This window comes from Lacerta agilis, chromosome 7 (assembly GCF_009819535.1).
Source record: "Lacerta agilis isolate rLacAgi1 chromosome 7, rLacAgi1.pri, whole genome shotgun sequence".
NCBI classification, from domain to species: Eukaryota; Metazoa; Chordata; class Lepidosauria; order Squamata; family Lacertidae; genus Lacerta; species Lacerta agilis.
Window position 1 is genome coordinate 2418273 of NC_046318.1, and position 17436 is coordinate 2435708.

General features: G+C 40.3%; 1 protein-coding gene across 1 annotated transcript; it reads left to right on the forward strand.

The window, feature by feature from the left end:
• The first annotated feature begins 1144 nt into the window (after positions 1–1144).
• CRNKL1 (crooked neck pre-mRNA splicing factor 1) lies at positions 1145–17029 on the forward strand. Its single transcript, XM_033154127.1, has 14 exons — positions 1145–1243; positions 4604–4756; positions 5602–5693; positions 5809–5967; positions 6380–6546; positions 7361–7539; positions 8933–9103; positions 9229–9420; positions 10566–10625; positions 11364–11444; positions 14034–14273; positions 14387–14488; positions 15928–16176; positions 16790–17029. The coding sequence occupies exons 1-14, from the start codon at positions 1196–1198 to the stop codon at positions 16952–16954; spliced, it is 2058 nt and encodes a 685-aa protein (XP_033010018.1). The 5' UTR covers positions 1145–1195; the 3' UTR covers positions 16955–17029.
• Positions 17030–17436: the final 407 nt, after the last annotated feature.

Genomic DNA, 17436 nt, shown 5'->3' on the forward strand with positions numbered 1-17436 from the left:
TATAAATGTAGCGTCCCTCTCCTCAGTTCCCCAGTCTTGTTTGCCTGAATAAAGAGTGTTACATGAAGAAGCAGTCTCCTGCCTGCTATGTCAGAGCTGAAATCACTTACTGAAATCACTAACCGCACGTTACAACACACACTTCTTCAGCTGGTCTCTAAGGTGCTACTGGAAAGCGGAAAAAATATTTTTTATTTTGTCCCAGATAAGCAAGTTACTTCTGAGAGAGAGCCAGCCTCCCAGTTAACATAAACACTAAAACAGAGACTCCGAACTCTTTTTGCAGCTTTAGCCTCCTGCACTGGCAGCTCAGTCAGGGCCAGCCCACACTTGAAGCAAAGCGGGCAACTGCCTCCCGTGGCAGCAGGATCCTTCCAAGGCACGCCTTGCCCACGGCTGCCTCCACAAAAGACAAGACACGACACTGCTGGTCTCCTCCCAGCCCTTGGGAGGAAAGGGCGGGGATTTCCCCCCTCAGGGGTCTCCACCTGCTGCTCGGTGTGACCAGAGAAGCCAGCGCGCCTTGGATTCCCTCTTCAACCATTGCTTAAGGCTGATGTGATTTTACCCCGTTGCTCCTAACGCTTCATTCCTGCCTTGTTCCTGATGTCGCTCTTCACCGACCCCCCCCCACCTCCCCGCAGCAATTTTGTGGTTCGCCTCAGGTGTCAGCATGTCACAGCTCTCTGCAAAACAGGTCACCCTGCAAGCCAAGTGCAGACCTCCGCATAACATTTCATGCATCATTCGCAGTCTGGGTCTGGATGAAAGAGCCCCCGAGAACCCCTTTCACGCTGCCTGCCGTCTTAAGGCTCTAAAATGGCGGGACCACCCAAACCCACAAGGTGTTGCAGCAGCAAACGCCGGGTGAGGAGCAGCTTAGAATCATGGCAAAGAAAGTAAAGTTGGAAGGGGTCCCTGAGGGTCATCTAGTCTCTGTTCGGCCAATGCCCGTGCCGTCATGGGTGACAGCCGGGGACTCACCCTCCCAGCTGGGGCTGCCGCCCTTCCGCGCCCGGTTTCTTCAGGGGCTCGAGCTCTGCTCCCAAACTGGGTCGGACGCGCTTGGCCGTTGCTATGGCGACGCAGAGGCCCGGCCTCCCGCCGCGCGCGGCATGCTGGGATGCTAACAGGGTTAAAGGTGAGGGGGGAGGGGCCAGAGCGTCGGGAGATCCGCTCGAGACGGGTGGGCAAGATGGCGTCTACGGCGGCCGGGAAGCAGCGGATCCCTAAAGTGGCGAAGGTGGGGAACGGGATGCGGCCTGTGCGCGTTTATCGGGGCCTGGGCCTCGGTGGACTTCGTGGGAGGAAACATGTGGGAAGGCGGCGGCGGCGGGTGAAAGCCGAGAGATATGGCAGGGACCGAAAAGGTGGAGGCAGGAGCCTTGCTTAGGGCTCTGGTCGGCCGAAGGAGGAAGCGCGCGCGAGTCCCTGTCAGGGGAACAAGGCGGGGTGTAAATAAATGATTTATTTACAGTATTTATTTATAGCATTTGTACCCTGCTCGTCAGCCAAAAAGGCTCCCAGGTCGCCTTTACATGAAATCGAAACGACATTCCCAACCCGCAGGCTTACATTCTAATGAACAAACAAACAAACAGGCAAATTAATAAAAATGCAACGCACAAGGGACGAGGAACAAGGAGGGAAGTGGGAAATAAAACTAAAAAAGGCACCAATTTCTAGACAGTTAACTATATCTATATATCTATAATGGGTCACACTGGTTGGCCTTCTTCCATGGATGCTTTGCTTGAGATTCCTGCATTGCAGGGGGTTGGATTAAATGACCCTCCGGGACCCCTTACAGCTCTGCAGTTATATGATAGACAGTAGTAGTAGTAATAGTAGTAGTAGTAGTAGTAAAGATGCTTGGGAAGGCAGGTGCAACCCGATGCAGAAGAAGATGGGGCATTTCATGAACCTGGGAACCCCAGGTTCATGTATTTCCCTACAGGAAATTGTTATTTAGTCGTTTGGTTGCGTCCGACTCTTTGTGACCCCATGGACCAGAGTAGAAATGCTGTGTTTCCACAGTACATACCTAGTGCATTGAATCAAGAGGAGAGGATGTGGTTTGAGTTCCCCCAGGTGTAAGGGAGTGATAATTAAGAACTAAGCCTGGGAGCTGCAACCCCCACCCCCAGATTCCCCCATGAAACTGACCTACATTACATTGCTTTGGTCAGAGGGAGGATCATGGAGGGGAAACAAAACCCAGATGATGGCCACCAGCAGAACACTGCTGATGCTGATGCCAGTGAATTTCGTGCCCCCTAATTTCACTCTTCTGGAAGGCAGTCCAAATGCCTTCCCCTCATTTTTAGCACTTGCAAAATGGGACAGCAAAATAGAAGGGATACTCCCTATTGGCTCAACCACACAATTACAACCTTTCCCCATGGAGCTGCATGCTTATTCAGAAATAAAGCAACACTACTAGGTTTGACCATACTGAAACCCAAAATGAGGGTTTTTGTTTTGTTTTGTTTTGTTTATTAAATGTATATGCCACCCTTCATCCAAGCATCACAGGATGGCTTACGGTATAAAAGCACAAAAATACATTTGGACTGGGGCTTGCTTTTGAGGACCAGGCTTAACTTCCATGCACATTTGGTTAGGAGGAAGCTTTATAGTGGGATTTGGTTCTTAGTAGATGCGGGCTATGGAGTAGTTTTGTTTACTTTTTTAGAGAAGAAGGAACTTTAGCAGGCACAGTTTGTTGTGCAGAAGGCGAGAAAAGGTGTATTTGCTGAAATTTCTTTTCCTTCACAACTGTTAAAACAAATGGGAGTCCTTTGTATTGAAATATAGCCACCATCCTTTTATTAAGCAAATTTTGGATGACCCAAAGCAGCACAAAACAAGTGGACCAAATCAATTTTATTGTGACCACAGTAAAACTAGATTGACATTATTTTTTATTGTTGAATGCAGAGTCAACATCTGTCCTATCTGGCAACATTGTGTCAAACTACATTTAGTCAACCACCATCTAAATTGCAGGGCATTGGTAGAGGGCACGCTGATTAATTCTACCTTTCCTAATGATCATCATGATTCATGCAAAATGTACAATTATCTATTAGGATATTTTTTTATGAGAAATTGCTCCTGACAGCAAAAACAATGTCTGTAAAAAAACCTCATTGTGTAATTCCCAAGTTACAAATAACTAAAAATGCTATAAATAGATTACATCTTGGAATCAAAAAGTGTTCTGATAAGAATGGAACAACCAAAACTCCAAACAAAATTGAATCATTTAGATTGTGTGAGTGTAAAGAAAGGGTTAATTCCTCTTCTGGTGAATGACTTAATTTTTGATTTTTGAAAGGCAAATGCCCTATATTAAGATTATCTGTTGCAGTGTTATGCTGAATTGTTTCTGGTATTTTTACATAAAATATTATATGTATATGTATATTGTGAACACATGTGAAATTACATTTGTTACCTCCATACACTTTTACTGAAAAAAAACAATAGTTCTTGGAGTATTTGTCCAATGCATTGAATTGATTTGTTGGATAATTAAGGAACCAGGATAGGACAAATGCCCTATATTTATTTTCATTGCAGTCATTGTGTGATATCCAATGAAATCATACTCCTGAGCAGGACCATTGATTTTAGTGAGTCTACTCTGAGCATGACTAAAGTTGTACATCACCCATCATTAACAATATGCCCAAAATTATAGGTGTCTTCCAATTTTCTTTTTTTAAAAAAATCTAAAAATAGTAATTTTATAAATATATAGAGTACTAAGTTCTCTGGGTGGTGTACTTCAAAAGGTAAATTAAAAATTACAGCTATAAAAACACAAAACATTATAAAAACCTGCAATGACAAAGATAAAATGAATAAAATCAGTATCTTGAAACTCACAGCACAGGCGAATCTGAAAACTTCAAAATGTCAAAATCTTATAAGTCCTCAGGTGCACCTGTGAAGCCCTAAAATTATCCTGTTTATTAGTTTATGTAAGTATTTCCCCAAATCTCAGATTTTTTATTTTTAATCTATCATGGTATAGATTTTTCATATATTATGCTTCACAACTAAAAGGCCACATATTTGTTCATTGCATCAGTTGTGAACTCTGGGCACTGCTGTGCTGCAGATATCAACTGGTTTACTATCTGGAAAAGCTGAGAACTGCATAAATTACGTGATTCTTTGGAGGAGGCCATGACAGTTAAACTGATATATAAAGCATAAAAATTTATAAAGTAGGTGTAGCAATGGCACGATCAGCATCCCATTATGAAACTTTAAAAAACAATTTACCTGTTAGTGTGTTGCTATAATCTTTTCTCAAAAAGTATGTTTGCTTAAATACTTTTTTACACTGGTCACTGTTTTCCTTTTTAACATGTCTTCCTATCAAATCAAGTTCTTAGTTGTGGAATATTTAACGAGATTGACAAGTGAAGTTATGGTTTAGTATATTTTATTAATCTGTTTGCAACTCATTGCAAATTATAAACCAACTAACTTCCAAGCCTAGCAGCTTTGTATTAACTTATGAACTTACTTTCTACAGTTAGCATAGAATGCTAAAATATGTCGTTACAAGAAATGGTTTGTCCCCCAGGTGAAAAACAAAGCCCCAGCCGAGGTACAGATCACAGCAGAGCAACTTTTAAGAGAAGCTAAAGAAAGAGAACTTGAGCTTCTTCCCCCACCTCCTCAACAGAAGATCACAGATGAAGAGGAGCTAAATGATTATAAACTTCGAAAAAGAAAGGCAAGTAAACATCATGCTTATCTCATGCTAAATATTTGGTTTTATTTATTTGAACTTGTATCCCAGAATCTCTTGATGTGTAATAACTTGTTGAAACATACTGTAACCTTACAAACCCTTTCCCTCAGCAGCTTAAGTCTGCCAGACACTAACCATACAATACATTGCTTCCTAAAAGGTTTCATTCTAGGGACGCTCCAGAGGAAGGAGTTCTATACATGTGGAAGAGCTACTCCAGACTTTCACTAGCTATTAAGAACACATCTTCATATGCAGTTGTCACTTGCTGGGTTTTTTGGGGAACATGATGATATACAAGAAAAGTAGTGTTCTCTAAGACAGCTGCTTCTGAGAAGTGCTATCAGCGGATAGATCGATAAAATTATCCTTCAATAGTGGCATTTCAGTATTTGTCATTATTCTTTCAACAACATATATCATTTAACACCTTAGTCTCTAAGCAGTGAACAGTAAAGTTAAAAAGATACAATAAAGATAAAATCGGTAAAGCCATAAAAAATTAAATGCCTGCTGAAATAAAGGTGCCAAAAGTTTGACAGGGAGGGGGCCTGCCTGATCTCAGCTGGGAAGGAATTCTACAGAGTTGGGCCCACAATACTGAACACAAAGTTGTGCATCTGAGCCATGGGACCCCACTATCACAGACTCTCCTGAAGACCTCAGTGATCAAGGCAGGGTTATAAGGAATCAGACAGTCCTTAAGGTATGCTGGACCTAAATCACCTGACTGAATACTTCTCCATGATTAAAAAGAACCACAGAACTCAGACAGCCAAATTCCTTACCAGTCTCCTTTTGGTTACACACTTTACTTTTCTCCCTAGACCTTTGAAGATAACATAAGAAAAAACCGGACAGTTATCAGTAACTGGATCAAGTACGCACAATGGGAGGAAAGTCTCAAAGAAGTACAAAGGTACTTTGTTAAGAGTTGCATTTGAAACACCATCAGTTTATGAATAACTTACAGTGCCCAGCTCTCTATAATTTGAATCACACATGTATTAATTTCAACAATGTTTTGATCTCAGGGCTCGTTCCATCTACGAACGTGCTCTAGATGTAGACTACCGAAATGTCACCCTTTGGCTGAAGTATGCCGAGATGGAAATGAAGAACCGCCAAGTTAATCATGCCCGAAACATCTGGGATCGTGCTATTACTACTCTTCCGAGAGTCAACCAGTTCTGGTAAGCTAAGTATGGTTTGCTGCTTTGCAGACAAATCGGTAAACCAGAGTATATCTTCCTCTCTAAATGGGTGACAAAGCATCTATTTCTGATCATCTGAAAAGTATTTGATAAAAATAAATAAATACTGTATTGGAAAGTGTATTTATTGTATTCTATAGATTGTAGTTTCCTGAAAAAGATGTCACTGCATCTTGCATAGTTACTGGTGAACTGTTTGCTTGCCCTGGGAGATGACCAGGATCCAAAATAGGAATCTGTACTTGGGTGTGCTAGATACCAAATGTGCAAGCACTCTATATCAAGCGCCATATGTGATTTTTTTTTAAAAAGATATTAACTAGAACATAGACTTACGTGTGAAGAGTGATTAGCCTGGCTTAATCTTCTTACGTTGCTTTTATTTGGAAAGGTACAAATATACTTACATGGAAGAGATGCTGGGAAATGTTGCTGGAGCCCGGCAGGTGTTTGAACGCTGGATGGAATGGCAGCCAGAAGAACAATCCTGGCATTCTTACATTAATTTTGAGCTGAGGTACAAGGAGGTGGACAGAGCACGCTCTATATATGAGAGATATATCCTTTTGAAAGCAGCATCTTTTCAACCTGGTTATCTGCTGAATGTAGAAATTATAGGAATTTGGATGTTGAAGGAGAAGGGTACTAACTTACCTGTCTTCCTGACAGCTAATTTCTATGTTGAGGAATATTGTTTTTACTTTGAAGGAGCCTTCAGTCATGTGATTATTCACTTGCCATCTCAATCCTTAGAGGCCAGATACAGGTACAAGTGTATCACAGCAAAGACAATTAGGCCCTGTGTGTCACCTTTTCATCTGTTACTAAAACTCAGCAGCAAAAGATGCCATTCCAAAAGCTTGATCCTATGCGCCTTGGCTCCCTGTTGGATGAGACTACATATTGTGCATTCAGTTATGCTCAGTGACCACAATGCTTTCACTCATTCTGCCTGGTATGAATTAGGCTTTGAAGAAAGCAGTTTTTATCTTGAATGTTGTTTGGTTGTGAGTAACATAACAGGAGACGTGCTTAAACATGTGAAAAGCATGCTACATTGGAAGGAAGGGATTTGCTTTCGCATCAGGACCCACATGCACAAAAGTGTTTTGGAAGTTATATAGGATATAAGTAGGTGCCCCTAAAGTGCTGCCAGCTTGATTGAGATTTAAAAACAACAACAAATTATTTGAGTCTTGCTGCATTTACCAGTTTCCCAAAATCTTAGATCTGTATCCTAAATCATTCTGTTTCCCCATGAAATATAAAACTACGCCATCCTTTTGTTATCCTTGCATAATATATTTGTTGAATTTTATTCTTAAAAGTTAGATGAAATTCTTCATACTTTGAATTCCTTAACATCTTCCACTTGTCATTGTGCATCCCGATGTTAAGAACTGGATCAAGTATGCCCGTTTTGAAGAAAAACATAGTTATTTTGCGCATGCAAGGAAAGTATTTGAGAGAGCAGTGGAATTCTTTGGAGAAGAACATATGAATGAGCATCTGTATGTAGCTTTTGCCAAATTTGAAGAGAACCAGAAAGAGGTAACATTTTGCTTGTTGGAAAGTATAGCTTGCATTTTGCAATCAAAAGTATGTTTTTGACTGATACTGCAAAACCTTCCTTTCCCAGTCAATGGTTCCCACAGCCAGATTCCCACCCCATCTGTGCTTGTTCTCCAGCTTGCTCTGTGTGGGTTTGTTAGTTGCCTGACAGTTGCCTGAAAAGGTGAAGATGTCTTGCTTTCAGAGTTCCTATTTATCAGGTCTCTGTGTGTGTGTGTGCTAAAGTCCACCTATCAATTGTGGACATTTTAAAAGAATTTTATACCTTAGCAAGCAAGTGAAGCCCAAACATCTTCATTCATTTTCTTTCTCAATATCTCAAGGCAGTTTGAGGGTTGGGGGAGGAAGTGGGAATGGAAAAAAAGTTAAAAAATTTACATATTGGGCATGATTCATAGTATCATAGAACGGTAGAGTTGGAAGGGATCCAAGGGTCATCTAGTCCAACCTCCTGCAATGCAGGAATCTCAGCTAAAGCATCCATGACAGGTGGGCATTCAACCTATGCTTAAAAACCTCCAAGGAAGGAGATACCACAACCTCCAAAGGGAGTCTGTTCCATTATCGAACAGCTCTTACTGTCAGAAAGTTTTTCCTGATGTTTCGTTGGAATCTCCTTTCTTGTAACTTGAAGCCATTTGTTCAGTTCCTACCCTATGGAGCAGGAGTAAACAAGCTTGCTCCATTTTTCATGTGACAGCCCTTGAGATATTGAGAAAAAGCTGCCCTCGGCTTATACTTGAGTGAGGTGGGCGGTGAGGGGCGGTGAGAAAGAAGCCCTTTCTCTCCGCTCGTGCCGCCACCCGCTCTCTCCAGTCAACCATTCCTTAAGAAGCGTACAAGAACAGCGGTTCTTTGCTCTCCCCAGGCAGCTTGTTCCATTCCTGAGCTGCTCACATAAATGCAAACTTGGCAAAGGAGGAAGAGGAAGGAGCTGCTTTCGGGCTGCTCGTTCCTCCTCCTCCTCCACAGCGGCAAAGGTGAACCGGCTTATACTCGAGTCAATAAGCTTTCCCAGGTTTTTGTGGGAAAATTAGGTGCCTCAGTTTATATTCAGGTCGGCTTATATTCGGGTATATACGGTATATATATTTGAACAAAATGAGAACCTTGTTATATGTCCAAGCTGATGGTTGTATCTCTTGCCTTGTAGAACTTCACTCTGAGAAGTGTCTGAGGATTTGAGTTGTGAGTCAGTGCACACAGAGTCAGATTGTTGGTTCATCTAGTCCTGTACTTCAAGGTCTCAGTCAGGGTTCTTTCCCAAGATCATCTGCCTATCCTTTAACTGAAAAGCTTGTGCCAGAGAATGGTACTACACATTTATGTAGAGCATATTTCTCCTTGCTTTCTAAGCTGTTGCTTTTTCCAGTTTGAAAGGGTGAGAGTAATCTATAAATACGCCCTGGACAGAATCCCAAAGCACGAAGCTCAAGAGCTCTTCAAAAATTACACCATTTTTGAGAAGAAGTTTGGGGACCGACGAGGAATCGAGGATATTATAGTTAGCAAAAGAAGATTCCAATATGAAGAGGAAGTGAAAGTGAGTGCATCAACTGCTGGGGGCAAATGGAAGCACAATCTTTTATGACAGTTCCCTGAACTGCCGTCTCCAGAATACTACTAAGATCTTGTATTTCTGAAGTTGTTCTCTATTCTCTCTTAAAGGCTAATCCACATAATTATGATGCCTGGTTTGATTACCTGAGGCTTGTGGAAAGTGATGCGGATCCTGATGCTGTACGTGAAGTTTATGAACGAGCCATTGCCAATGTTCCTCCAATTCAAGAAAAGAGGCACTGGAAGAGGTATATCTATCTGTGGATCAATTATGCACTGTATGAAGAGCTAGAGGCAAAGGTACAACTCCTGAATTTCTTTGTTTTTCTAAGTAACCAAATGTGACATGCGTTTACCTATGGAATTACTTTAAATAAATTATTAATTTGTTGTGTGTGTGTGTGTATAAATGATGACTCATTCAAGTGGGCAAAAACCCATTTGCTGCTCTTCAATTAATTCTGCCCCCCCCCACTGTCAATTAAAAAACAGTAACAATCAGAACAACATAAACAATAGAGCAATGATTAAAAGCAGCATTTAAAAACTAAAACAGAGATAAAAATACACATCATTTATTTAAAAGTCTTGGAAGTAAAAAGGCTTCCACCCAGTGCCCAGAAGGATAACAGCTTGGGCACCATGTGAGCCTCTCTGGGGAAAGAGTTCCACTGCCATGGTGCAATAGGGGAAAGGAGCACCTTTCGTTACTTTCACCCTCTGGTTACTTCCAGAGGTCCTGTTAAACAGTCTCAATGCATGTACAAGAAACGGTCCCTGAGAAAAGTGGGCCCCAGGTTGTATAGGGCTTTAAAGGAATCTGAATTGTGCTCCGAAATGGAGCAGAAAGCACTGAAACACTTGGAGCCACTGGTGTGATATGTTCCCAATATCTAGTTGCAATTACCCTGTTTCTCCTAAAATAAGACATAGCCATAAAATAAGCCATAGCAGGATTTCTATGCATTTGTGAAATATAAGCCGTTCCCCAAAAATAAGCCATACCCCGAAAATAAGCCATAGTGACATGGTACCTCCCATTAAAACAGCCTGGAGAGGCGTGGCTATGCAGTGTACCGATGCAACACGGTTAAAATAAGACATCCCCTGAAAATAAGCCATACTGTGTTTTGTTGAGCGGAAAAAAATATAAGACGGTGTCTTATTTTAGGAGAAACACGGTAGTAGTATAGCAGCTGTATTTTGAACCCCCTAGAGAGTAAAAGGAATGAGGAGAAATGGGGACAGGAAGAGAAGGGGAAGAGGGAAAAAGGCTGATGGTGGAGAGCTGTAAGCAGGTCTTGGTTTCTAGAGCAGGAGTACAGGTTTAAGTAGTATAACTAACACAGGCAACAAGATAGACAATTTTCCTAAGGGGCACTCTGAATGTAATTGCTTAGAAACATTTGTTCTGAATATGTGACATAGAATGTGTTCTTTCTCAGGATCCAGAGCGGACAAGACAAGTGTATCAAGCTTGTGTTGAACTCATTCCTCATAAAAAGGTACTACATTCTGTTGTATGTCTGGGGTTCGTACATAAGGGTGTACATGTGTGAGTGGAGGTCATTTGTCACCTCAGTTCTGAGTTCAAGAGTCCCCCTTTATAGAAATATTGGCCTTGTTTTGGCTAAAGTTTTGGCTATGGTTCACTGAACCAATAAAAGCTGGTTGCAGTTGATTTCTCCCATAGTCTAAACCTGTTCACATCCACTCAGAAACAAGTTACACTTTGCCCCATGGGACTTGCCATAAGGTAAGTGAACATGGGCTTGCAAGAGACAAAAAAGACAGCTACACAATGATGTGAGCTCTCTCGGGAAACTTGAATTGGAAAATTGCCTATGCAAATTAGAACATTTTCTGATGTCCCTAGACAATTTATTTACTTCTATTTAGTAAACTAATCTAAGAATTTTGAAACTGCCAAGCTTTTCTAATATTTATTTGCAACTGGCATCCATTAATTGTTACTATTGAACTTATGAAACAAAATATTCAATGGAAAAGAAAGATCTGGACAATTTTCTTCAGAATTTACCCCCTGCAATCTCTGCAGCAACACACACAGATATGGCTCTCCATGTGTTTCAAAAAAATTCTTTATCAGGGGAAATGCTTTGTGCTTGTTAATAATCCTTCTTTGGGACAAGTTTTCTGCTTTGGCATATTTAAGAAGACTTAATTTTAGTTGAATTGGAGGCATTGCTTTTAGAGTATCTTTATATTATTTCTCTTTTCAGTTTACATTTGCCAAAATATGGCTGTTGTATGCTCAGTTTGAAATAAGACAGAAGAATCTCCAGTTTGCCAGGCGAGCATTGGTAAGGAAAATAAAGTGATTGTCCAAGTTAATTCCTTTGTGATACAATGAGGGTCATCAGCTGATCTGTCATGATTTGTCATGATTTTTTTTTTTTTTTTAAATATTTTTTATTGTTTTTGCATCATAAAAACAGATAACAGAAAAGAAAAACAAAAATAAATACAGTTTTGTCTTTTTACATGGTTTGCATTGTCTCTTAAACTCCGCCGAGTTTTTGACTTCCCTCCGCTTCTACATTAGTTTTCCAAGGTACATCATTCGTCCGCTTTTCTCAGTTTTATTTGGTTATAGCTAATCTTAATATTCATTCTGAAATTTTCTTATTATTCTGTTGCTTTGCAAGAATTTTATCTCACCTGTAAGTGCTTACAAATTTCTACTGTCTTTTAAATATTCTAGGAATTTACTCCAATCCAAACTTATCTGCTGATCTCTTTGGTTTCTTATTCTGCTTGTTAATCTAGCCATTTCCAAGTATTCCACAAGCTTCCCTCTCCATTCTGCTACCGTTGGTAGGTTTGACGTTTTCCAATTCTGGGCTAGCAGGATTCTTGCTGCCGTGGTGGCGTAAAGAAAAAATTTTTGATCTCTCTTTTTAATCTCGCCTCCCACCATCCCTAGCAAGAAAGCTTCGGGTCTTTTTGGAAATGTATACTGAAGTATCTTTTTTATCTCATTATATATGGCCTCCCAGAATGTTTTAACTTTGTCGCAAACCCACCACATATGGTAAAACTCTCCGTCTTTCTTTTCACACTTCCAACACTTCTTGTTATTTTTCCTATACATTTTTGCTAGTTTCACTGGGGTTAAATACCAGCGATAGATCATTTTCATGATGTTTTCTTTTAATATCGTACAAGCAGTAAATTTTAAATGATGATTCCATAATTTCTCCCACGCTTCCATCTGAATGTTATGCCCCACATCAATAGCCCATTTAACCATAACTTCTTTTATCTCCTCGTCTTTTGTGTACCACTCCAACAAATAATTGTACATTTTAGATAACAATTTCTCACCTCCCTCCAATATTTCCGCCTGGAATTTAGATTTATTTTTATCGAAATTGCCCTTTCTTTTCTCTTCATTAAACAAATTATGCACTTGGAAATATTGTATCCATCCTGTTAATTTCTCTGCCACCTGCTCAAAAGGTCTTATTTCCCAACCTTTCTCCGTCTCTACTAACAATTCTTCATACGTTAGCCAATTATCTTCGATATTGGTTTTCTTTAGTGTCAAAATTTCCGTTGGGGATAGCCATCTAGGCGTTTTCCTTTCCAGCAAACTTTTATGCCTCTCCCACACCTCATATAATGGTTTTCTAAATACATGATTTAGAAATTCTTTATGGACTTTAACCTTGTTCTTCCAGAGGTATGAGTGCCACCCGTATCTGTTGTTAAATCCCTCCAGATCCAAAATTTCCTTATTTTTTAATATCATCCATTCTCTGGCCCAAATCAGACATGACGCCTCATAGTAAATTTTTAAATCCGGCAGTCCAAAACCACCTCTTTCCCTTTTGTCCACCAATAACTTATGCTTTATCCTGGGTGGTTTTCCTTGCCATATGAATTTAGATATTATTTTTTGCCATTCCTTAAATTGGCTTATCCCCTTAACCACTGGTAGCATTTGAAAGAGAAATAAGGCTCTCGGTAAAATGTTCATTTTAATACTTGCTATCCTTCCCCAGAACGATAGCTTTAATCTACTCCAAATTTCTAGATCTTTTTTAATTTCTTTTTGTCATGATTTTTTAAAGAAAATTTTTATTGATTTGTATTTGCATATTGAACAACAGTTACAGATAACAAAATCTTGCTATCTTGTTTCATATAAAAGCAACAGTTATTACTCCAGCTCTGTAATTCTATAATTATGGGGCTATGCAGTTACTGAAAGTATCTGATTCAAATGGTTAGTCGGTACAGCTAAATATCCTTCCATATTTTATCAAGGGGCAGTTTTTGAATTTTGTTGTTAGCTGTTGAAGTGAGGGTTAAGTGTAACACTGCATTTCCAGTACCATAGATAACCTTCTACCAGTGATCATTTCCCAGGGATGAACTGATCTACTCAGTGGGGTTTCTAAACTGAATTGGAAGGGGGGGGGGTCAGGCCACTTCCTTCCCGACAAATTGATTTAGCCTATAGAAATGCTTCATCCCTAGTTTGCTTCTTTAACCAAGTTCTGGTAAGGAAAATGAACCCACTGGGCCTGATCAACACCTTGGGCACCACAGGGTAATTGGCTTTTTTATTTAAGGAAGTGTCTTTATACCACCATTAGCCATAAGACCACTTGATTCTCTGAGGTGCCAGAAATTTTGTCTCTCTTCCTCCTGCACACGTTTACTGGTGGGTCTGACCTTCTTTTGTAATTTATATTCAGGCCCAAAATATAACACTCTAACCATGATAGCAGCTGTAGTTGTCAGGGCATGTCAAAATTGGGAGTGAGAATCAGACCTTAGAAGCCCACTCACTGTAATTTTGGGTGTGCCTCAAAAAAGCATGTTTGAATCTCGTGCTCTTTCTCTAACAGGCTTTGGGCAATTTCTGACTCTACTCTTTACAGGGAACATCCATAGGTAAATGTCCTAAGAACAAACTGTTTAAAGGCTACATTGAACTGGAGTTGCAGCTACGAGAGTTTGATCGTTGCCGGAAACTGTATGAGAAATTTCTAGAGTTTGCACCTGAAAACTGCACATCATGGATCAAGTTTGCAGAGTTGGAAACCATTCTTGGTGATGTTGATAGGGCCAGAGCTATATATGAGTTGGCTATTGGCCAGCCACGATTAGACATGCCAGAGGTAAGAGGGGTGCTGGAGTTTGCTGTGCTCTGCAGCATATTTTTCTCTGGAGGGAATACATTATAACTCAGCTAATATGGGAGTAATAACTGGCCAATCTGCTTTCCTACTAGGTTCTTTGGAAGTCTTACATTGACTTTGAAATTGAACAGGAGGAATATGAGAACACAAGAAATCTTTATCGGCGATTGCTTCAGAGAACGCAGCATGTCAAGGTATGTACTTGGTTAGGCAGAACTAGATTCCACTGTAGTTCATTGGTACAAAAGGCTGTGTGCAGTTATTTTTAAGCTTAAGGAAGCCCACTGGAGAAGTCAGCAAGCTTGTAATTTAGGCTACCTTGATAGAACTGTTAATTTAATTCTGGTTTGCTTAGAAAATGAATGAGTTTATTTTGATAGGGTTGCCTTTAAAATTGCTACAGAATTTTAAGACCTGGGACAGTATAGGCCAGGAGAACTTACCGAGCTCTTAAACAGCATTCAGCATGGCCCACATCATACCCAAACTGATCCATCTTTCAGGGCTTTGGAACAGGTAGAGCAAAAAAGCCAACTTACTACTACATATTGAAAAGCAAATACTTTGGTACCTCAGTTTAAGAACAGCCCTGTTTACGAACTATTTGGTATACGAACTCCACAAAACTGGCAGTGTCCCAGTTAGCAAACTTTACCTTGGTCTAAGAACAGAATCCGAATAGTGGAAGGGCACCGGTGGTGGGAGGCCTTATTAGGGAAAGCACACCTCGGTTTAAGAACGGTTTCGGTTTAAGAATGGACTTCCGGAATGGGTAAAGTTCATAAACCGAGGTACCACTGTAGATGTTGCCAACAGTGTAGGGACAGCTTGTATTTTTTCCAGTTGGAGTGATGGTCCAATAAACAGTCTGCTTTTACTGTCTTTGGCCGAAGGTGGAGCTACAACCTGTCACATCCATGACATTTATCATGCGGAGTTTAGTGAGAGGAAATGTGGATAGGGAATTCAGCTATCCATCATTATAAGTTTTAATGCCTCTGGTATAAGGACTGACTAGAGACCTGCTCCACAATCCAGATCTTCATACCTTTGTCCAGACACCACTCACAATCACCTCGGAAGCTACTGGGCAATACAGTCTTCCCATATGTATCTTGTTCCTCCATTCAAAATGTATGACAATTCTTCTGTTCAGATGGTACTTTCTCTCCTTCACCTTTCTTTACCCAGTTTTTTAAAAATTCTTTTTGTGTGTGTGTGCTTTTGAGAGCAATCAGACTTCTAAGTCATACACTTAGAAATAAAATAAAATAATTCAGTGCTCCATTTTAATAAGAACTATACAAAATCCAAAGCAATTAGAGGTCTTAAGCACTAGAATAAAGTGCTTAATTCTAATGGCCAAAATAAACTTGTATCCACAGTGCTCAAGGATATTGGATGTGAATAGTCTTGACTATTCTAGCCATCAGTGAATTTGTACCTTTTCTCACTTCTATAATATATTCTCTTATTTATTGCTGAGCACTCCATGCAACATATACAGCTCCAGAGCAGAGCACTTGACATGCATTATATAACAATGGATTGGTGTTAAACCCTTTGGCAGCCTGTTTTCCTGTGTAAAGATTTGCCACATACCCTAATATGGACTTAATTGGTTTTGCTGTAGGTGTGGATCAGTTTTGCTCAGTTTGAACTCTCAGCGGGGAAAGATGACAGCTTACCACGATGTCGGCAAGTATATGAAGAGGCTAATAAAACAATGAGAAATTGTGAGGAAAAAGAGGAGAGGCTTATGCTTCTGGAATCCTGGAGAAACTTTGAAGAGGAATTTGGAACCGAATCCAGCAAAGAGAGGGTAGATAAACTCATGCCAGAGAAAGTCAAGAAGAGGAGGAAACTTCAAGCTGAAGATGGGGTAAGAGCACAAGCTGGAGACCTGGCTTTGCATGCTTGGTGGTGGCTTTTCAAGAAGCAATTTATACACCAGCAGAATCAAGTGAAGGTTTGTGTAAGCTATACTAGTGTGGGCTGTGTGGCATGTATAAATGTGTGTGTGCGCACACACAATTCATTGATTTACAGTGCAGTTTTATTCGGCAGTAAGTTCTGTTGTTCAATAGGACTTGCTATCAGGTACACATGTACAGCAGCCTTAATTTGTGTACTGCTTCATAGCAGTGCTTTTGAAGTGGTATGCAATAAAAATTTAAAACCACTCAAACCAAAACATAAGTATTCACACAAGTAATAATATAAATGTTTTCCACAACACATGGCAGGTGGAGCCTAGGATTCTCCCTGGCATTAGTTTTCTATGGGCAGCTTTTTCGGGGGGGGGGGGGGCATTCAAAGATGCAACTTCCTAATCCGCAGCACAAAGTGCTATTATGCCGCTATTTTAAAATGTCTATGAAACATCAACTATTGCATGGAAACACTAGTGAGAGTAGGAAAATTTATGTCTGATAGAGAAGCAAGCAGGCATAATGTTTTGGGTGTCTTAATTATGTTAACTTTTCTCCTTCTAGTCTGATGCAGGCTGGGAAGAATACTACGATTACATCTTCCCAGAAGATGCTGCCAATCAGCCCAACCTCAAACTGCTTGCAATGGCTAAACTCTGGAAGAAGCAGCAGCAAGATGATGATCCAGAGAGAGATCCAGACAAGGATGTGGATGAAAGCAGTCCCTAATACCACATTTGCTTTCCCTGTTTTATTTTGTACAGAATTTTTGCCAATAAATACAATAAATATTTCTAAAAAATATCACTGGCAATGTTTGAAATGCGAGAAAGAACCATTAGCACTTCATCTAGTAATAGTCATGTTATGTGTCCATGTGTGGGAGAAAGAGATGGGCAGCACCAGAAAACAGAAGTAGAAGTAAAGCCTCAAAGCATTATTCACAGATGGAAATTTATTCTTTTATAGAAGATTTCCATTGCCCCAATTACAAAATCAATATAGATCAGAGGGGTTCAGGCCTGAGAAATGAGCTATCACTGCTAGGCCTGTGTGATATAATGATACATCACTCAAAACCTGTTTGAAGACCACATCATGATAACCGTTTCATTAAATTTGACCCAGCAATACATTGTGAGCAGCCTTCAAAACTTCAGGGGGCGGTATAATTGTGAGCAATTTGAGCAGTCAGCCTTGGCACCTCCCCT

Bases quoted from the DNA above. Each gene is read 5' to 3' on its own strand.
- CRNKL1 (XM_033154127.1), top strand. From the start codon at position 1,196: ATGGCGTCTACGGCGGCCGGGAAGCAGCGGATCCCTAAAGTGGCGAAG. The intron at 5,694-5,808 runs GTACTTTGTTAA...TTTTGATCTCAG, and splicing joins AGTCTCAAAGAAGTACAAAG to GGCTCGTTCCATCTACGAAC. The intron at 14,274-14,386 runs GTAAGAGGGGTG...CTTTCCTACTAG, and splicing joins CACGATTAGACATGCCAGAG to GTTCTTTGGAAGTCTTACAT.